General features: G+C 44.1%; 1 protein-coding gene across 5 annotated transcripts in view; it reads right to left on the reverse strand.

The window, feature by feature from the left end:
- Positions 1 to 411: 411 nt before the first annotated feature.
- Positions 412 to 22,566, reverse strand: part of ROR1 (receptor tyrosine kinase like orphan receptor 1) — a 148,514-nt gene continuing 126,359 nt past the window's right edge. For 4 of the 5 annotated variants that reach the window (XM_027651620.1, XM_027651622.1, XM_027651623.1 and 1 more), the window contains 5 exons: positions 14,675 to 14,802; positions 13,220 to 13,537; positions 11,091 to 11,336; positions 6,692 to 6,903; positions 412 to 3,106 (listed from right to left, as the gene is read on the reverse strand). In XM_027651620.1, coding sequence (XP_027507421.1) covers positions 1,682 to 3,106; positions 6,692 to 6,903; positions 11,091 to 11,336; positions 13,220 to 13,537; positions 14,675 to 14,802 — 2,329 coding nt within the window. In that variant the 3' untranslated portion in view covers positions 412 to 1,681. The remainder of the gene's footprint in view (positions 3,107 to 6,691; positions 6,904 to 11,090; positions 11,337 to 13,219; positions 13,538 to 14,674; positions 14,803 to 22,566) is intronic. The other variant, XM_027651624.1, reaches the window with a different exon arrangement.

The raw sequence follows: 22,566 nt of genomic DNA on the forward strand, positions 1-22,566 counted from the left end.
TACTACACAATTACCTACTGTTCTTAACCTGTGAGTACATGCTACTCCCTGATGAACACAAAACATTTCAAGTATCTTACCCCAAGATGGAGGAAATACCGGTATGTTTATGGTAAAACAATGTTTTAATAAACAGCAGCATAAAATAATCAGTGTTTAATATCATCTCTGGCATGTGAAATACAAAAATGCACATATCTTAATTATAAAATAGCCTTTGTTATTACATTTTCATGCTTGCCTAATTGAAATGCCCATAATTAATAAATCAATCATCAAGTAATACAGTGATTAAAAGCATGCAGTGAAAACAAAGAAAGATATTTGTATAAGGTAGTGGCTGAATATCACCAGAATATATTTCAAGAACATCTACATCAGGTTAAAAATAAAAAGAAACAGACCAAGATATAAAATGCAGAGATGTATTTTCACTTCTGCTGTACAAAACATCCTCACACTCTTGTGCAAAAAGATAAAAACAAAGTCATATTATACAACATTGTCAACTGAGCAAAAGATTGTTTTCGTATACAATAAAAATACTATTCAGTACAAAAAAAGAGTCTGTGGAAAACTGTACCATACACAGCACGTGTGTAACTCATTAAAGTGGTTTCAAATGAAGAATCTGGATTGGTTGTACCTGAATGGGTTTTTAGTAATTACACAACTGATGTATTTCTAAGTGGAAAGTCAACACTAATTCACATTATTTAACACAATTGCTATTGATGGATTTGCTGCCTGATGGAATGTGAGTCTCCCTTTTTTTCCAGGGTTACTGGAGTCAGAGTCACTGAAATGACACAATAAATATTCCAGGGAAAACTGATTGTCATCTATAAAATTGGGGTTGGGAGCTTTTCCATTACACAGTTGCATAGCAACAAAAGGAGATAAAATTTCTGTGTGAATGATTAGGTTATGAAATGTTATTTTTGAAGAAGTTGATTCAGGTTCTGAAATTAAAACCCTTTAACTTCACTTCCTGTAAGGCAATTCCTTAGAACTCCATTTGTCTTTGGCAGCCAGCAGCAGATGAGTTTTGTAGGCTGCAAGTTGATAACTCGAGCATTTGTGCTGTCAGAGAAATGACGGTTTTTGGTCTGAATCTGAGCTCAAACTCCCAACTTAATGAAGGACCAAAATCCTACCTGAAGTGATTTACTCAGCTCTCAGATCGCATATTTGAAACATAATCCTTGACTGCAACATTTACAAATAGTTTACCACCCATTGGCACTGAAATTGCACACCCAGTGGATCTCCAAATCTTTGCATCCCTTAAAAAAAGAGACAAATATTAAAATATGTTTTCAGTATAAAAAAAGTTTCTGTGGTTTAAACCACACTGGAGGTTTAAAAAGCTGTGAAAAAGTGTATAATAAAATGTTTTTATTTAAAGAAAAAACCAAAATTACCCCTTCCCCTCTTTGAATTGTCAGTGGCACTCGGAGAAACTACGTGTCCGCTGCCAAGGCTGAGTATTCCCACCACAAGGATCTGTCCCTGGTTGTTTCTGCCCATCCTGTCAAGTAGTGAAACTTCACAGAAGATACTTCCTGCAATGTCTGTTCAATAACCAGAGGAATCTGTAATAAAATATTTGCATATAAATCTTTTCTACGACTTTCTAGTTTGTGCTGTAAATAGTTCTATTTACAAAGGCCCCGTTTATTTACAACTCTGCCGAAATCATGGATTCGTTGGGTCCATGGATGCTGGAGTCTCCCAACAGGGAAGACTGCTTGGAGTCAATTTTGTATGGTTTTTGAGTTTTATTTCCAAAGACTGTAATTCCGATCCCCCCTGGATGATTAGGAATTGCCATGTGGGATAGCAAAGGGATATTTGCTTCCTGGTTGGATCCTGACGACGGCAAACTGGTCACATGCCCTGTGCTGGTGGATCCACTGGCGCTGCTGGGAGAGCGGCTCTTGGGAGGAGGACAGTGCTGGATCACCCTGGGAGGGCCCTGTGGGGGGTAGTGGGCGGCTGGGAAAGCAGCATATCCCGGTGGGATGGGGTATCCGTTGATGGGGATGTACCGCTGGTTCTGAGGTAACGGGGGGCCGATGAACCCAGCGATTTGGCCTTGGGGTATCCCCTGGGCTGGGAACATGTAGTTGGGGTACCTGGAGTTGCTGAGGTTGCTGACGGGGCTGGCGCTCAGGGAAGTCGTTTGGGTGGTGGCATTCCCACCGGAGGGGGTGGTGGAGCTCGTGTGGCTGGAGAGCCCCTCCCAGGAGCGCAGCCGGGCGTGGATCTCCTTGAAGCGCGGCCGCCGGGACGGCAGGTCGTGCCAGCATTCCGTCATCAGGCTGTACATCCTGGGGGGACAGTCCTCGGAGCACGGCAGCAGCTGCCTCTTCCTGATCATCTCTATGACCTCCTGGTTACTAAACCCGTAGTAAGGCTGAAGCCCAAAGCTGAATATTTCCCACAAAACCACTCCGAAGGACCAAATATCTGAGTCAGAGGAGAACTTGCCGTACATGATGGCCTCCGGAGGCATCCAGCGGATGGGCAGGAGGGACTTGTTCTGCACTCTGTAATAATCTGCCGAGTAGATTTCCCTGGAGAGCCCCAGGTCGGAAATCTTCACGTGGAGCTGCTCTCCAATGAGAATGTTGCGAGCGGCGAGGTCCTTGTGGACGAAGAAGTGGCTGGCCAGGTACTCCATGCCCGCCGCGATCTGCACCGCGATGTGCAGGAAGTCCCCGTGGTCCAGGCTGGATTTCACGGTCCCGTCCTCGTCGCTGCTGCATCCGACATCGGAGTGGGGCGAGCGCATGATGAGGAACTCGTGGAGGTCGCCCTGGTTCATGTACTCGAAGAGCAGGCACACGGGCTGCTCCTGAGTCACCACGCCCAGCAGGCACACGATGTTGGGGTGGTGCAGCTCGGCCATCAGGGAGGCCTCCTGCTGGAACTCTGCCCACTGCTGAGGGTTGTTAAAGTCCTTGAGGGTCTTGATGGCCACGAGCTGAGCGTGGTCCATGCCGGGGAGGTAGAGGTGTCCCTTGTAGATCTTCCCAAAGGCACATTCACCCAGTTCTTCCATGAAGCGAACGGCTGAGAGAGGCAGCTCCTTGGCTTTGCTCTGGTAAAGAAACCACAGCAGGAACACATCAGAAAAACAGGACTGGAAACACATTTTTCAGTAAAATATCTCTTTGTGCAGATGCCTGGAAGCCAAGCAAACACAGGAGCTCCTTGGTCCACAAACCCTTTTGGCAATGTTCCTGCTTGGCCTTGTGAGATGTCAGGGCAACAGCATCAGCCCCAGGCCAGGCACAGGCTGAGGGACACCACGATCTCAGCATCAGGAAAGCTCCACCTCACCTCGGTGCACTGTGCTCCAAAAAGTAATTGAGGTTTCCTTCTTACCCTCTCCACAGGATCAGGTACAAGAAGTAAGTATTAGATGCAAATATATGCAGGAACCATCAGCGTTTCAGCACTGGCATTTATATACTTGGCCTTGGGCATTCCTGTACTTCAAATTAAATGTGACTAATTTCAGGAATTGAGGCAATTCCCATACTTTAAGAGGTCCATGCTCAAGTGTTTTCTGGGCTAGGGCCTAAAGTTTTAGCAGAAAAAAAACGTATCTTTTTTTATACTATGTCCTTGTAGCCAATTCTCCCTTGACTTTGCTACTAACCCTTCCAGGTACAGCACAGACTCATGTTCCATCCTAGACATGGAGGACAGAGTCACCTGGAAAACTGAGAGAGTGGTCAAAAGAGAAAGGCAAACTTCTAAACACCGTTGTTATTCTGTTTGCAGATATTCACTCTCAGGCCATAAAGAAGCTGTGCTATTCTCAGACATAAACTTCCACTTGTATTTGTAACACCCAAACCCAAACCCACTCTTTAGGGTCCTCAGTAAAGCCACAGGTAGTAATTTAAGGCTAATGAGTTTGGGATCTAAATTGGGGTTTGTAAATCAGTGTAAACATTGGCATCTGCATTCCTGAAATCATATAACAGCAGCTTTACAGTGGCAATATGGGAGAGAACTGGCATTTAAAATAATCACAGAAAAATGACATTTTAGCTTAAATTAATTCAAATTACAGTGATCACTTATGACTTTTAGACAAATGCTACATTAATAATAATAATAATGATAATGATAATAATAATAATAAAGCCATTTAAGCAGTCAGTCAGTAGACTGTACGTTGATGGCAGGAAATTAGCTATATTGTTGAGGAACAGATGGTTTATATTACACAAATCCTTTAGGCTAAAACTTGTTTAGGTCTGGTATATTGTAAATTATATTTTAGTAATGAAAGTGAAATGACCTCTGTCTGACCTGAGCCTGGGTTCGTCTGTTTGAACCAACAGAGTGGAAAACTAGGGAAGAAAATGAAGTCATAAAGTTTTGGCAGGAAGGGCTCATTTCAAGTGGAGTGATTATAAATCTGCTCAGTTTTTGTTTGACAAGTATTTGTCATCCATGGGTGTCCAAAATGTAGGGAAGTGTAAAATACACAAGAGGCGGGAGGCCAAAGGAAAGGGGGAGCAGGGAGAGGGAAGCCCATCCCCTCCTCCTCTTCATTAGCTGGATGACAAGAGAACCCTAATTTATTATATTTTTTGAAGGCAATTAAAATCCCTTCTAACTGGAGGAAATGCTAACATTTCTATTTATCCAAGGAAACATCTCCCTCAGTTGGAGCTTGAAGCCTAAGTGTGTTTTGCCCCAAAGTTGACATTAATACTGGCTATATTATTTAAAAATAAGATTCCACTTCCTTTATTTTAAAATATTGTTTGAAAGGCAATCAAAACATTGGAGACAGGGAGAGCTGGGTTTCTCAGTGGGAAAATCCAGAATTAGCATAAATAAGATGGAAAACTTTTGCAGCACACGACTTAAAAATAAAAAAGAAAGCAAATGGTCTATATATTTGCAAACATTTCCAGGCAAGTTGTTTTCCCATTTTGTATTTGTCAGCAGGATGGGTGGGAATTATGACCTCATTAAAATCATGCTGATATTCCCATTATCTTCAAGTTAACCAGGATTGTCTCCAAAATATCTACTAGAAAAAGGAGCAAGAAGCAAATCCAAATTTAACAAGATAGTCCATGGAGGTTGGATGCAAGATGTAGTTTTGACACTTATGAAATGGGGGTTTTTTGTATTATTACCAACATTTTGGTATAAAGCTACTCCAAGCTTTATACAACAGTTGAGATTAGGAACTTTAAAGGAAAATGAGGATAAATTCACTGGGCTGGTATGTGTGGGGGACTGAGGAGCTAAAATATAACACCAAACTTGGACAGGGCTTGGAGCAACATGGTCTAGTGGAAGGTATCCCTGCTGGAACGACATGAGCTTTTAAATCCCTTCCAACCCAAACCATTCCGTATTTCTAAGTGTAACCTTTCCTGATGCTGAATTATTAGAACTGCTGAAGAGAAAACAACTCCAGCAATATTTAAAGGTCAGAGTTCATATTGCTGAAACTCAATAAAATCCGAATTGGAATTAATTTTGCTTTGTCATTCTGTATCAAAAATAATGCCTGACTGTTTCAGACACCACAGTCTGCACAGTTTCTATTCTAATTAATTGTAAATATAGATTTTTCACTCTGAAAGAACAAAGTTCATCAAGTTCTTGAAGAGCCATAGAATATCCTGAGCTGGAAGGACCCACACGGATCAATCAGCCAGTCCAAGAGACTTGGCACGGTGAGAAAAAAAAGGGGAACACACTCCCAGGGCATTATTCTGCCTGTAGATGGCAGAAGGCAGTTACAGCCCTGAGTGGGTGACACAGGTTTGCACATCCTGCCACTAAACAAGGAGTATGAGGTTAATCAGGCTTAAATCTGAAATGATTTGAAGAAATTCTTCCTGAACCTGGGACTAAAGTGAAGCCAAACGCCAGCAGCAAGAGCCACGTTGGCCAGAGCTGCAGGCAGAGCTTTGAGCTGGTTTGGTCATTTACCTTTTTAACTAAGAGAATGAAAGCCTGAAAAAACAAGGAACAAGTCTTTCCAAAGGGATTTCAGCTGAGTGAAAGACAGAAGATGCAGCAGATCCGTGAAAATACTCTCTTGAGGAAAAGCTGAACCACATCTTGATCAGCACTGCTCTCCAACTTAAATGAGGCATTTTAGAGATGCTTCAGGAAAGGGTTGCTTGTTTTATCACAAAAAAACCCTCCAGCTCCTATTTGCCCAGACGAGGACAAATGACAGGAATTTAATACATGAATTATAGGAATTTAATATAGAAGTTTTATAAAGTATACAAATTAATCAAATATATAATAATTAAGAACAATAAATAAAAATTAAATAATAAGTAATAAATTAAAAATAAATAATAATGGAATAAATATAGGAATTATATAAGTTATAGGACTATAAGTAATATAGGAATAGAAATTATATAAATTATATAAATAATAAATAATATAAATATATGAATTTATTGTAGGAATTTAGCATATGATTTATATCAGGAATTATATTCCTATAACAAGAATATCATAGGAATTGCCTCCACAGCCCACACTTGCTATGCTGCTGCAGAGAAAAGCCCTTACAAAAATCACAGAAATCACAAGTTGGAAACCAGCTCAGCATTTCAGCACCAAGTTTTTGGAAGCATTTCCCTCCCTGCCTGTCCAGACAGCAGGAATGTGGGATTACCTTTGGTTTGTAGGCGTTGAGCATGGACATCTCCACGTTCTGCCCTCGGACGTGTTTCGGCTGCCTCTGCACCGGAGGGGACGACGACTTCTGGTTGTTGCGACAGATGCAGATGAAGAAGAAGAGCAAGGCTATGGCCAGGGGGATGGTGACACTTGGCACCAGGATATACAGGATCTCCATTTTATTCTTTTCCTTGGAATCCTTATAATCTGTTTCAGAAAAAAAAAAAACAAACCAACAACGACTGAAAGACCCCACAGAGTCAAATACATCCCTGGCTCAAGTGGTCAAAAGAATAAAACATCCAGTTTATTTTACTGCAATTCACCTTGAATGCTGTTTTATTTCCTTAATATTAAGAGAAAAAATAATTTGGTGGAGTAACATTTTTGTAAGGATCCAAAATGACCAAGAACAATTTCCCAGCAGTCTGCCTGGTCAAACCTGCTGATGGTCAGGAAGCAGCTGAATGAAGTGAGGTGGCCATTGCTTGGGGTGAAACAGAGTCCTGGCCTAACACAGATCCACAGAAAAGTTAATTCCTAAAGTAGTTTAGGGAAGAAGCTTGTGGAAGGTGACACTACCCATGGCAGGGGGTTGGAACTAGATGATCTCTAAGGTCCCTTCCAACTCAGGCCATTCTACAATTCTAAAAAAACCTCTGGTGGGATTGCAGACTCCTAATTTTAATATGTATATTAGGTTTTGGTGCTATAGTTTCCTTAATCCAATAAAAATGTGGGGACCCATTGAAAAAGGATAGTTTTATCCCCCTATGTATTTCCAGCCTCCTGTTCTCAACATCTCCCAACATTTCTGTGGCCACCCAGGGCACCAGAACAAATAGCATGTGCAGCTGCAAACTGATTTCCTCGTTAGTTTTAGGTGCAGGAGCAGAACAATAAGGGACTCTAGAGCAGAAGAAAGGGAGATCACACGAGAAGTGGGAGGAAATGCGCAGAAATGGCAAGAAATAGAGAGAACAGTCCTGGGGTTTACCCCAGGAAGTCAGGAAAGGGGTTCAAAAAGCCCAAACACAGACAAAAGCTGTAGTTTAATCCTAAAATAAATCTTCCTGAGGACTTGGTCTTAATAGGATTAACAGGCTAATGGGAGAACCCACCCCTCTACCAACTCTATACTGAGTGTCAGCTGAGCAGGGTGGCAAAAACTGGCACAAAGGACACAGCAATGTGAGGTGAAAGGAAAGCAAGAGCAGGGATAAAGGAGAAGGATCTGGAAGAGGTTGGGAAGCCAGTTGATTTGACATAGTGTGAATGCTCCACATAATATTTGCTCCCTCTGCACCCAGGTCTCTTCCCAGTGACTAATTTTAGAAACATGAACTCCCCTTCTGCCACTGCCCAAGACATCAGGCACTACTGGCTCTGGCTTCCCAGGGAATGTTGCTCAGAGAGAAGGAGGGGAGAAGCTTTGGGAAGGAGCTCACACAGCACCCGCTGGTGCTGACAAGGACAGACCTTCCACCGCCCGCTTTGCTGATGCCTGCCCTGCCCTGCTGCTTCCCAGGAGCATTCCTAAGGCTTAGGGTATCATTACACACGGATTAACACACCAGGGAACTTGGAGGATCCCCTGAGCTGCAGGACTGGTGGCTGTAGCCTGGTTCTTTATGAGGGAGATAGGGAACGCCTGTGGCAGCAGCAGGCTGAGCAGATTCTGACACGATGGGGAATGTTTTATTATTCTACAGGGTCATTCCAGTTTGTTTGTTGGTGTTTTCCAGGGTGGATTTGTCCAAGTGCTCAGCGGCCCACACAGATATCTTTTATGCACTTAATTGAACATGAACTTGATCTGAAGCTTGGGCTTGACTCAAATTGTGACAGAGGCAAAGTTCAAATGGTTCTGGATGTCACTTTGCATAACCCCTTTTCCCCCTCTCCTCTCACAGGCTCCCACTGTCCTGCTCCTCCCACGCTCCTCTTGGACCCTTCTTTTTAGATTAAGTTGTGCCATCTGTTTTTTAATTAAGAGAAGAGGTAGACCAAGTATTTCTACAGCATTTGGGAAACAGGAGAGGACTAATGACCCCATGACCTTCTCCTTGTGCCCAGTGTGCTCTCACTCCATCTCCAGTGGAAGTCCAGCACGGATCCACTGTGGGTTTCTTTGGCAGCTGCTGCTCTCCAGCACAGACACACAATCACTGCCCTTCCCCCCTCCTTCAAAACCTTCTTTGCTAAGCCTCATGCTCGAATTACTCTGTGTTTCACATCTCCCTATAATCAGGGTGACAAACTTATATGAAACAAATCTATGGCAGCTCGTGGGATACAGTTGAAGAAAGGAAAAGAAAGCAGCAGCACGAGGCAGGCAGAGACCTGGGCACCAGTTCATCACCTGGGCTACTCCAGTCAAAGGGAATTATTATTCTTATTAAGTAGCAGCCCCCGCCGTGAAGCCTCATTAGGTTAATAGGTTTCTTGGGAGCCACCCTAATTAAATCCATTTCCCATCTAGGCATGTCCTGGTGAGGCAGAATGCACAATGCTGATTAAAATGCGCCTGAAATGGCCCTTTCAGCCAGTGCAAAGCCAGCAGAATGCAAGTCCCACACAGGACTCTGGTTTTAATATGCAGATTAGCATCTAACAATTAAATTACTACTCACCTGATACAGCTCTGTTTGTCTTTAGAATAATAAAGCCACATAACAGCTGCACAATGAGGACCAGTTAAGGCAGTGGTGAGAGGTTTTGATAATTAAAACCAAAAAGCAGAATCACAGAATTGTTGAGATTGGAAAAGCCCTCAGAGATTACCGAGTCCAACTGTTAAACCAGCACTGCCAACACAGCTCAGACCTTGTTTGAAAAATAGAGGTGATCTTGCCAGGCCTTCTAAGCTGTATTTTAAGTTCGTGTTTACAGAACTGTCCTACCTGCATTTTGATTTTGCAAAACGAACAAAAATTGGAGATTCAGATCTCATTTGAGTCTGCTTTTCAGAGACCTGGGGGAAGTGGATGGAAGACCTAAACAAATGGTTCCTAATTGTTTTATCTGCATGTAAAAATAACAATATTGATAACATGCCAAGAAAAAAATACACATATTTCCATGGACATGCCAGAGATGTATCCAGAAATGTTATGGAAACTCAGAGTAAAAAGTTTCACACAAAATTTTATGTTGCCTACAAATTGTCACAGTAATATTCTCTTTCCCCTTGGAAAGGAGATACCTTTGATGTTACTGCTCTATAGCCAGAACCAAATTAAATGTTTTCTGGTTATGGTTATGAACATTCCTGCAGTGAGACATGTTCTGAGCCTGTTCCAAAGTCTTTTCCAATTAATGAAAAGATGGGAATCAATGCCAAAATGGGATCTAAATTATGTTCTTACTGAAAGAGGAGATCAGGGGAGAGGCAGACAGTCTGGGCTGGATCACGTGCATCTCAAATGCTCTCCTCATTTTTGGGCCCCTCAGCACAAGAAGACATTGAGGGGCTGGAAAGTGTCCAGAGAAGGGAAGGGGAAGGGTCTGGAGCACCAGGAGTGGCTGAGGGAGCTGAGTGGGCTCAACCTGGAGAAAAGGAGGCTCAGGGGGGACCTTCTGGCTCTCTGCAACTCCCTGACAGGAGGGTGGAGCCAGGTGGGGGTCTAGCTCTGCTCCCAGGAAACAAGAGACAGGGTGAGAGGAAACGACCTCAAGATGTGCCAGGGGAGGGTCAGGTTGGATATTGGGGATGTTATTTTTTCATGAAAAGGGTTGTCCAGCCCTGGCACAGCTGTTCAGGGCAGTGGTGGATTCCTCACCTCTGGAGGGATTTAAAAGCTGTGTGGATGTGGCACTTGGGGACATAGGTCAGTGGTGGCCTTGGTAGTGCTGAGAATGGTTGGACTTGATGTCTTTACAGGGTTTTTCCAACCTAAAGGATTCTTTGATTCTGTGACTTAATTTGGGCTAAGAAGTTGCATTGATTGCAACAGCAACCTGGAAAGTCAGGGGCACTTGGGCTGCCAATGTGCAGGTATTCCCTGGGAAATTATTTTCATGGCACTACTTTATCAGCTGCAGGAGCAATAAGGCTCAAAGGTCTCCTTGGAGCAGGGATGTTGTGCCTTCAATTACAAACACTGCAGTCAGCCTTGCCTACACCTCTTTTCTCATGGGTTCAAAAAAGACACTTTATGCACGTCTCCCTGACCTCCCATTTGGCAGGACGTGACCCTGAGGCTGGCTCAGTTGGTTAGAGCATGGTGCCAGTAACACCTGGGTCAGGGGTTTGATCCTCATATGGGTCACTCACATAGGAGCTGGACTTGATCCTTGCGTGTCCCTTCCAACTTAGAATATTCTATGAAAATTCTATGAAAACCATTCCTCTTTCTGTCCCAAAATGAAACATAAAACAGGTCAGCACTTACCACATGCCGGGACGTCACAGAGCTCAGACTTAAAGTTCTCATCCAAGGTGAAGCACCACGGGGCGTCCTTCTGGTTGCCGGGATTGCGGCAGTAGGAGTGGCCCCCGTTGAGCTCGGGGTACCTGACGGCGGTGAAGGTGTGGGTGTGGGGGTACTGCGAGTTCCAGGGCTGGCACTGCCGCCCCGAGCGAGTCACGCTCACCGTGCCCCGGTAATCCACCCCCGTGCTGTTGTAGCACTTGTGGTCTGGAAAGGAAAATAAGCCAAAGCAATGGTTGGTGGTTGTGGTGGGTTGACCCCCTAAAGCCACTCTCTCACTCCCCTCTGCAACTGGACAGAGGAGAGAAAATACAACAAAGGATTCATGAGTTAAGGACAGGGAGAGATCACTCACTGATCACCATCATGGGCAAAACAGACTCAAAGGGGGGATATTAATTAAATTTATTACTAACAGGATCAGAGCAGGATAATGAGAAGTAAAATAAACCCTAAAAACACCTTCCCCCATCCTTCCATGCTTCTAAGTTCTATCTCCTCCCCCGCAGTGGTGCAAGGAGATGGGAATGGGGATCACAGTCACTTCTTTTTTCTGCTGCTGCTCAGGCAGAGAAGTTGGAGTCCTTCCCCTGCTCCCTGTGGGGTCTCTCCCACGGGAGACAGTCCTTCCCTAACTAATCCAGTGTGAGTCTATCCCATGGGCAACAGTTCTCCCCAGACTGCAATGTGGGTCACTTCTCCATGGGGTCAGTCCTTTAGGCACAGGCTGCTCCAGTGTGGGTCCCCCACAGGACCACAGGTCCTAGCAGGAAAACCTGCTCCAGCATGGGCTCCTCTCCCCATGGGTCACAGGCCCCTGCCAGGACCCTGCTCCAGCAGGGGCCTCCCACTGGCCCCTGGGTGTCTGCACTGTTGGTCACATGTTCTCACTCTGCTCTCCTCTGGCTGCAATCTTCATCTGCCCCCACAACTTTTTTCCTTCTTAACTATGTTATCCCAGAGGCATTGCTGTCATTCCTGCTGGGCTCAGCCTTGGCCAGCGGTGGTTCCGTCCTGGAGCCGCTGGCATTGGCTCTGCAGGACATGGAGGAATCTTCCAGCAGCTTCTCAGAGAAGCCACCCCTGTAGCCCCCATGCTACCAAAACCTGCTCACAGAAACCCAACGCAGTGTTGGAAAGGTAGATGGATGCAGCACACGAGGGGATGAGCTGCCAGCATCCCCCAGCAAACTGCTACTGGCCCAGGGTCGGGAAAAGCCAGTTTGGGAACACGGGCTCCCAATTTGCTGCGGCTCTAATGCAGGGCCTGCTTTGCATTCACATTCCTGGGAGGATTTAAAGCTTATGCTTCTGTAATGAAAACAGCTTATGCCGAGCGTTTTTAATATAAGATACACAAAAGAAATAAAAACTACAGTGGGAACCTGAATTGCAGCCATTATTTTCATAGGAAGGTGGAGAATTTGTGGGAGCCATGTTTTATATTTGACTATTCAGATGTGTAAGGGTTGTGAACAGGCTGCAGCCCAGCCTGATCAAAGAGTGAGCTCAGCCAGTGCCTAAAATTAGGCTGGCTTAGGCAGGGATAGCCATGGATCCAGCCCCTACAACCATTCCCCTCGACAAGCAAGGGCTGCAGTGGGAGGGCAGGGAGGATGAAGCTACCCACGTTCCTAAGCATGCAAATGCTTACACTTCAGGGTTTCCTACTTTATATTAATTAGAAAAATTTCATATTAATTAGAAATTACCTGAAGAAGTCTTTCTGAATTCCTACACCCTGGACTAGCTGGCAGAGAAGTGCTGGAGTTGGAAATTAAGAGAGGACAGCACCTGGGAGCTGGCAAAGCCCAGCACCAGCTCCAACTTAGATGCACCAGCTCCAGCTTGGATGCACAAACCCTCACAGTCAATCTTTGCCCAGCAATATTTTACTTATATTATATATTTCTATTTATATGTTATATGTTATAGATTACATTATAAAATACATGTATATATAATAATTATACAATATGAAATATAATTATGTTATAAAATACCTAATATTATTATATATTTATTTTTATTTTTATACTGCTAGTTCTTTAGGTTATATTTCCATGGAAAACTAGACATTTTTCACTTACTTTTATTGATGGGATCTGCCATTGGAATGCCAATCCGGATACAATTGACAGCTTCGGGGCTGTCTGGCTGGGGAAGATCTTCGCAGTTGGGCAGCTTTAACCTCATCAGAATCATGGGGTTGGATCTTGCAAAAATATACTCTGTCTGGCACAGGACGTTTTCCAGGATCTCACACTCATCCCGGCACAGATCCCGAGGCTTGGGGGCCGAGGAGGTCTCGTCGCAGTAGGGGAAGGCGTAGTGGCACAGCGAGGGAATGGCAAACTGGGAGCACTTGTCTGACAAATGGCTGGAAGTGCCAATCATGGTGAAGGCAGCTGGAAAACACACACAGGGATTGCACTTAAACCGCTGGGAACGTTATTCCTGTGCTCTTGCCTCACTTCCCATTGCAGCTTTTATTCTCAGAGGTTTAGGTGATGATTCCAGAAACACACATCACTAATTACACCAGAAGTTATTAATGATGCTAATTTCACTGACAAGGAAAATACATCTGGTTTTCAACCAGGGTTAATGCTAAGCACATTACCAAGCCCACAAAGCCAATTATTCTTTTTTTCCCCTCCGAATAACTTCTAATAGTTTGCAAATTCTTGTAATACTTGTATGCCTCTTGGCCAACAGGTAAAACCCAAATTCCTACAGGCTGCAGGATGACAGTACCAGTTCCTTTGTGGAAGATGACAACTTTCATACAATCCCAAATGACTCTTCAAACGAAATGCTGTAAGATTATGAACTGCTAGCTGTACAAAAACCATTGGCCTTTCTTGGGGGCAACGCAGAAGCCTTTTTTGTGATGTTTAGGGACAAAGGAAAAACATTCCGGGGAGAAGAGAAACTTGGGATAATCTGACAGCATGAGAAAAATCTGAATATAGAGAAGATGATTACCACGGCTGGGACCTGGCCAGAAGTAAATTATATTAAAAAGAATAGATGTATCATGATATCTGTGAGGCCTCTCTTTGAATTTCCCATCAGCATATCCCACAAAAACAATGAAAACCGGTTCTTTACTAAATCCAAAGGAAGAACACTCCCTGCTGGATTTTTTATGCAGCCTTTTCCAGCACCTAAATGATCTCAACCACATAAAATCAACTAATTCTGATCTCCCTTTGCTTTCAAAATCTGTTTGGGTAACAGCAGCACAAGGTAGCCTGGCTACAAGCCTCCCAGAAGCTGTAAATACACAGACCCTTCTCCTTGAAAAATCAGTTTTTAGGTTGTTTGGGGGATCTGGAGGAGTAGAGGCATGAAAGTTGTTCAGACGGTCACTCTCCAGGTGACTCCCTCCACGGACACTATGCAAGGCAGAGTCCAGGGTGAAGCTCATGGCAAGAGGGAATAAAGTGCAAATAAAAACGGTATTGCTGTTTATAAAACTCTAGCAGCTTTTTGGGAAGAGACAGCTCTGTGGGGAAGAAGCCAATGTGCTGTTTACCCACCTGTAATCTGGTTCTCTATCTCCCCCTGCATGTGCAAGGACTCCATGTAGATGGTGCGGTTGCCGATGAACCGCGCGCAGGCGATGCCCCGGTAGGGCTGGCAGAACCCGTCCTCTTCATACTCATCCCTGAAATCAATCAGGAACACAAAGGGCTGAAACATTTCACAGGCAACTCTGCAACAAAATGTCCCCCCAGGGAGCTGCCTCTTGTATTGGGAGGGGCCGAGGCGAGGGGCTCCTGGGATTTGTGCCCACGATTCGTTCTGGACCCGCCATCCTTTCCAGGAAGGATCTTGGATAAGGGATTATTTGGTCTTTAGATACTGCTTGGCACGGGCTTTGTGCCCTGGAGAGTTTAACATTCAAACATTCCCACACTGCTGCAGGTAGTTTTTAGTGTCTCACCAACCAGCTCAAAGTGAAGATGAGGATTATTTCCTTCTATTAAATTTAGGTTCATTTGCGAAATATTGAAAACTCTTCGTGAGATATTGAAAACTCTTTGTGAAATGCTGAAAATAATAAGGATTATTTCCTTATATTCAACAAGATCTTGAATATTTATTATTTTAAAAAATCTTCATTGGCCTGGTAAAAAGTATTAGTGGCATTTCAGCTCAGCCAAAATATACATTCATGTTGTAAGAAATTAATGTTTTTTGCATATTCTTGTTCTACTCAAGAATGCACCCAGTCTTGATTAGAAAAGAACCATAAACTGTCTGAAAAAAAAATATTTATGTTTATTTAAAGCAACAAACACATTGTTTTCTATTTTTGAACCAAACTTGCACTTCATATTGATAAACGTGGCAGGAAGAGTGATGCTGGCAGAGACAGAATTTAAAGTGTGTATGGAAAATGCAAACTCTCCCAGCACTGATGCCCTTGAAATAGGAAATGTTCCCTCAGCCTTCCGTGTGTGGTAACATTTAGTGATGAAACAGAACTAAGGCTAAGACAGGAGTTAAATGGACACATTTCTTTCATTAGGTGCTTTGTTTTAGGCAATATAGGAGACCTTTAATACATAAATCCAGATGTGAAATTATTTGCCAATATTCTTCAAACAAAGCAAAGAAAGGAAATTACTAAACCTCTGAAGACCTGGTTATTTTGAACAGATAATCCACAGCTCTGTGCTGGCACTCAATGGAGGGTTTTAGGGCTGTTTTGAGGTGCATGAATCAGCCCTTTTACTTCCTTGCTTTGAGAATCCAGGTGGAGGCATTCTGCATTGAGATATTTGGGATCCATTTTCTGGGCAGACACCCGGGCTCTGCTGAGGTCCCAGCAAAAGCAGATGCCTAATGAAAATTTGCTGATAATTTCTTTGTTATTCACATCCACCCCAGACAGCTCCTATATGGTTCTCAAAATTGGATAAAGGATACTGGAATATCCCTAAGTAGGATGACAGCTGGGGAGGCAACAGGTTACTTTCTTTGTGTCCTTTTTTTTTTTTTTTGCAGAATTCATCCTCCCCCAGATGCCAAAAGCCAAACAGTGGAATCACCCTATGCCTTAACAGGGAAAAATCAGAGCTTTTTTAATCAACTCTGCCATTAAGTTTAACAAAAGGCACTTTCATCCCCTCATGAAGATTTTGGCTGTGAGAGCTTGGAAATGCAAATTCCATTTATCCTCTTTGAAGTGGCCCATTCATTGTGTGCGTGGCTCACAGACCCAGCGGCTGGTCCCTGTCACAGCAGCCAGGACCAGCTAATGGGATTAGTGGGAAGAAGGGCTAGGCTTGCCTTCCAGGACACCCCAGACATCTCCCAGTACTCCCGAGCTACCAGCTCCAGAGCAGCCTGCGGGATTCCCGCAGCGTCGCTTTCCAGTTCATAGGGAGAAGCCAAACACCAGGAATTAACCACAGTAATTTATGAGTGTGAAGACAGGGGGGTGGGAAAGAGGGATGGGAGAGATGGAAACCTCCTTCCATCGGCATCTTACAATTGAGAAATCAATGGGAAGGGGGCCAGGCTTCATTGGATGATGTTCCCAAGATGTTCCCAAGCACACTGGAAACCGATTGCAAAAGCACAACCTTTAACTGCCAATTAAACTCGTCATTAACAGCCCGATGGTGGGTTGAGATGCCTCAGTTAATGTGTTGTATTCAGCCAACAAAGATACTCTGAGATGTAACCAGGGACACAAACCACATCCACCAAATCCCCCAATAGGATATAATTAATTATTCATTTATTATTCATTTATTATTTTCTCCAGGCTAAATTTATTATGGAATTTAACTCAGAGACTACACAAAGGCTCACCTTTGAACGGAAGGAAGGAGGTTTAACTGCAATAGCTGCACACAGCAAGGATTAGGAGTGAGCTGGGACACCAGTTTACCTGGATGCAAATGCCCCGAGGAGCAGGATTTTGCAGATTACCTCAGAAGGTGAAGATTTAAAATGAAGGGCCTGGATTCCAGCACCTCTGCCCTGGGGCTGCATGCCAGGGGAATTCACAGAGCGAAAACAGGAGATTAGGAACTCCTACAGAGCAGGCACTACTTAGAATTGTTTCAGAAATCAGCTCCTTAATGGGGCAGAAGGATAAATCAAAGGAAAGGAACCAGAGCATCAAAGTATGAAAGGAGGATCCCTGAGACCCAAGAGAATGTGGTCCCCTGGTCTCTGCTCCCAGAGCTTTGGGTCATGGTGATAAAAGAAGGGATGTACTGGGCTGGAATGTGCATCAGAACAGCAGCTCCCACATCAGGACTCCTGATCCAGGCCAGTAACACATCACTGTGGGGAAGTTATTGGCACAATGTCATCAATGAACAAAGGCCACTCCCTGGCTCCCTTGCTGTGTCACCCTTTGCTAGCTGCTGAAGGTCTCACAAAATCCCCTCTTGCCTCTGCATCTCTTCCTGATGTCTCCCTGATGCCTGCACTGTTTTCCATGAGATGGCTCAGGATGGAAACATTTAGATTTAGTATCTCAGGACTCCCTGTGCACCCCTTTGGTCCTCGATGGGCACCCAGGGCTGTTCCCTGGAGTCAGTGCTGCTGCCAGTGCAGCTGCCAGCAGGCACTCCCTGAACCACCACTGCCCACAACACACTGGTTTTGGGGAGCAATCACCAGCTCTCCAAGACCCTTTCCCACTGGACAGATTCTGCTCACCAGATGTCCCATCCAAATGCAACAAACAGAAGCATGCAGGGGCTCCCACAGCTTAAACACTTTCCCCACCTCCTGCTGCCAAGAGCTGGCTGCTTTGGCTTTAAACACAGATATCAATTTCTTGGGATCAAGGCTGAGCTGCAGATTCCTTTCAATGTCCATCTTTTGCATCCCTCACCTGCTTTGTGTAAGCAAATCACAGCATCCCTGCTCCAGTGTGTACCTGCTTCAGGGTCCTGATCCTGTTCTTCCCACAGCAAAAGGAAGGGTCCCTTTGGCTCCAACAGGATGTAAATTAGGTTTTATTCAGCAATTATTGTGTTAACATCTACAGACAAGCTTAAGTCCTAATGATTAAGTCCTAATGAAATGGAAGTCAATCCAAGCCCAGAGGGGTTTCTGATTGTGGATGGACTTAATCTCTTGAGTAAATTCTGGCTCAAGTAGAGAGGACAGCAGTCAGCAGGTCAAAACCAGGGATGCCAGCTTGTAGAAACAATTCCAGCCTAATCGCAGTGCAGCTTCTGGGGTCTGGGTGTTGCCCCTCAACTGACACTTCTCCCGCTGCCTGCACCCCTCAAAGCCCCGGAGGCCGTTCAGTGAAGGCTACAGAAGACAGAGGAAAGTGCTGGATCTTAATGACCAACAGCTGATACAGCACTGTAGGGCTTTAAGATTATTTCTTATAAGATTTGATTTCCACTCTGTTTTCTGTTTGATGCTTTAAATATTTCTAGCCTTGATGTTTCCCTTGGAGCTTGTCCATTGCTCTCAGATCCCACTGCAGTTCCCCCTGTGACAACACTTCTGGCTTTATGGAATAACAGAAGAGAGGGTTAAATTTACACCATTCTCAGGTGTCTTTGAGTATCTGATTGCACAAAATTTACAGAAGACTGAGTCCACACCCAAAACCTCTGAGTTTGCACTGGGATCCCAGAGGAGGCAGTGACAGGGCCATGTCAGGAGAGATCTGCTGCCCAGAGAAGCAGTGGCTGCCCCATCCCATCCCAGGAAGTGTCCAAGGCCAGGTTGGACAGGGCTTGGGGCAACCTGGAATAGAAAGTGGCATCCCTGCCCATGGCAGGAACTAGAACTTAGTTTAGCAAAAGGTTTGTAATCAGGCTTTAACATATTAACAGAAAAACTGAACCTTGTGAGATCATGTTGTATTTATTTTTGCAATCCAACATATTAAAAATACATACTCCAAAGATGGTGTAATTGTGTGGTCATTTCTACCACACCCCATGGATTCTGTGTCTTTTCTTTTTCTCCCTCCCTTCCTTCCTTCCCTCCCTCCCTCTTTCTCTCTTTCTTTTTGTCTTTTCTCCCCTTTTTGCTTTAAGAAGGATTTGAGTGAGTACCCAACAAGAAAGAATCATGAATACAGGCCTAATTTTGATACCTTGAGCAAAAATGGACAAATGAATGAACAGGACAAGGTAAGACAAAGTCCCAAATGCTTTGAGTATCAAGAGCATTGTCCTCCCTTCTGATCCCTGTTCCAACACCATCCTGCCAGAACTCAAGCTCCCACTCGGGTCTGTCAGCAGGTTGGTTAGGTGGGATCACCATTATTTTGGTAAGTAAATCTCTAAGTGACAGCAATGTAAATAGAGGAATGTGAGGGGTTAACAAAAGCAGCCACAGAAAGGACATCCTATGGCCCAGTGGCACTGGAAGATGCCTTAAAGCCAGCAGGGATTAAGGGGTGTGTGCAGAGCCAGGCTGGTTTGTGGACATGATCCAATCTGAAGAGCAAAAGCAAATAAATGCTGTATTATCTCCATTATCTACCAAGTGGAGATGGAAAAGCTTTGGTTCTGTGTGAAGACTCTCCAGACATTTTTTTTACTTGCAAAGTGAAAGGCATTTTGTCTTGCTTAAAAAAACCCCAAAGTACCATAGCACTGAACTAGTCAGAGCTGTTAATCTAAATAATTTATATCCAACAGCAGAGTCCTGATGGGAAAATGGACTGATGGGAAAAGGCAGCCAATGTTGCCTAGTTCAGACAACCACGGGCTTTATACTCTTCTCTTCCAGGGAAAATGAGGAGTGCAGGACAGAAGTGTGAGCAGAGCTCAGGTCCCGACACCCCCGCACATCACAGGGATCAGAAGGACACTCCTGTGCCCCCTCCAGAGCTGCATACAAAGAGTCCTGCCTAACACCAAAATTACTCCAAATTTACAACCTAAACGTGGGTTATGGAGGGTGTAACTTCAGGGCAGTTTTGTTCCTAACGGATGCTGAGAGGTGACAGCACAGAGAGAAGAAACACACTCTAGAAAACTCTGCCATGAATTAAAAGGTGTGTCAATAAATTATTTTTATGATTACATATAACCGATGCATCCTCATTCATGCTGCATAAATTATTCTTACATTGTTAAATAAATTAGATTTTGTTCCATACTTGTGTTCCAGCTTCACACAGAATCAAATGAAAGGGTTTTCGCTTGGCAGATATCCCTTAAAGCAAACAGATGAATAATATTCTCCCATACTTTCCAAAGAGCAAAAAGCTTGTGCCTTGCTTTGAAAATGGGAATATATTGGCTCTGGTTCATAATAATATCCCAGCAATGTGAGGGCTTCGCAAAAAGAACTGCCCAGACTTCCACGTCACTGTGTAACTTAGGGAAAGTTCTGGGTAATATAAACTATTGCTGTTTGACACCCCTTGAAAGTCACAGGGGTGAAAGGTTCACTAGGAAAGCAGGGGCATAAAGTAAAAAATTCCTAATGGTGTCCTTTGATATCATTATGAGCACCACTGGATAATAATAATAACAACAACAACAACAACAATAATAATTACCTGGTCTAGTGGAAGGTGCCCTGCCCATGGTAAGGGGTTGGAATGAGATGAGCTTGAAGGCCCCTCCCAACCCAAACCACTTTAGGACTCTGTGATTAAAAAATATCGATATGCAAATACGATCTGCCTCAGTAACAACTTGAATTAGTTGTTACCTCACATTCCAGACTGATGTCTGCTTTACATGATGGATAAAGCACCCAAAATTACTGTGGGTTTGGGATGCTGTTTTGAAGAGATTAGAACACGAGTTGGCACCAGGTGGCCCAACCCAGAGCTGAGGCCATTTGGGCCATTCTACACTAAAACCGGGACAGATGAAATTTCCTGATCCCCTCCAAATCCTACAGTTCCTCAAACATATCAGTCTGAGCATTTCTCAGGGCTGGATAACCCCGTCCTGGCAGCCTGGCAGCATCCACAGCCCTTGGAGCTCCATAAAATACATCTCTCCTGCAATGAATCCCTTGGCAAGGACAATCCCAAGCAATTACTGCCTGTTTTTCTTTGGCATCCTAAGGAAGTTCTAGTGTCTCTATCAGAACAACTCATTTTGGGAGGCAAGAGCTGCCTAGAAAATAATAATGACAAGAATGAAAAGCTCAATTTTACACAGTCAAGTGCTTTATACTCTTCTCTCCAGGGAAAACCAGGAGTGCAGGACAGAAGTGTGAGCAGAGCTCAGGTCCCGACATCCTGGCTCATCCAGGGATCCACAGGGATCAGAGGGGTACTTCTGTGTTTTTTCCAGAGTTGCTCCAAAGGGTCCTGCCTAACACCAAGTCATGTACCTCCAAATTTCCAACTTAAACCCAGGATTACAGAGGGTGCTGCTTTAAGGGGAGTTGAGTTCTAAATATTTGATATAAATACTGATCAAAATTAAATGAGCTCTGAGATTCATTAGTTTTCTCCTCCTAAACACTTGAATTATCTCTTTGCTAAGAAAACTCCTGCAAAGCCAAGGGGTATTCCCTGCAGGAGAGGGTGCTGTGCCCACTCAGCAGCTGCAGCTGGTTAGGGAACAACCCTGGACAAGCACTTGGATCTTTCCTGGCACATTTCTTACATCATTATTCAAGATGAACTGCAAATCATCCCCTAAGAGTTCTGGAAATGGCAGGAAACGCCCCACACTTATTGGTTTGACAAAGCTATTTTAAGGCTACCTTTGGAAGGTCAGCTCCTCCAAGTTTTTGGATACAGAGGGAAAAAAACTCTGAGTTGTTTTTGAAGAGCAGTCAAGCAGGATAAGATTCCAGGCACTAAATTCTGCCTCCTCTATCAAACCTTTGTGCTGCCCAGGAAAACACACTCCCTCCTCCTGGATTCCCCCCTGGGGCTGCAGGGATCTCACACACACAGTCCTTATCCACCTCTCATCGGGCATCAGGCTCCAGATAAGGAGGTTTTGATGAAATGACCATCAGCTTCACCCCATAAATCAGCTCTGCCCTCAGTGATACCAGAGCCCTTGGCCCCACAGGGATGTTGGGCTGATGAGCCTTGGGAGAGGATGGATGGGACTGGAGCATATCCCATCCACATCCATATCCTGCACCTTGGACACCTTGGACAGGCAGAGGAGAGAGAGGAAATACTGTTAAAAAAGATGACAAATTCACTGACTTGTTGAAACCTTTTAAAAAATATTTTACACTGTATGAGATTATATGCTTCTACAATTTAATCTGAACCTAAATGACACATTTATTGAAATGTGGGTATTCCCAAGTGTTCTCTCAGCTTCTGTGATGCTCATTTTTGATTGAAACAGTATTAATTCCAGGGAAAAAAGGCACCTGACATCAACAGGGTGAATGTAGTATAAGGAAACATAAAAGGATTAATGTTCTAAAGTTGCTCTTAGCAAGATGCAAACATCTTTACACCATATAATTTGGACAACTTTACATC

Source organism: Corapipo altera, unplaced genomic scaffold, assembly GCF_003945725.1.
Source record: "Corapipo altera isolate COAL_440 unplaced genomic scaffold, ASM394572v1 57, whole genome shotgun sequence".
NCBI classification, from domain to species: domain Eukaryota; kingdom Metazoa; phylum Chordata; class Aves; order Passeriformes; family Pipridae; genus Corapipo; species Corapipo altera.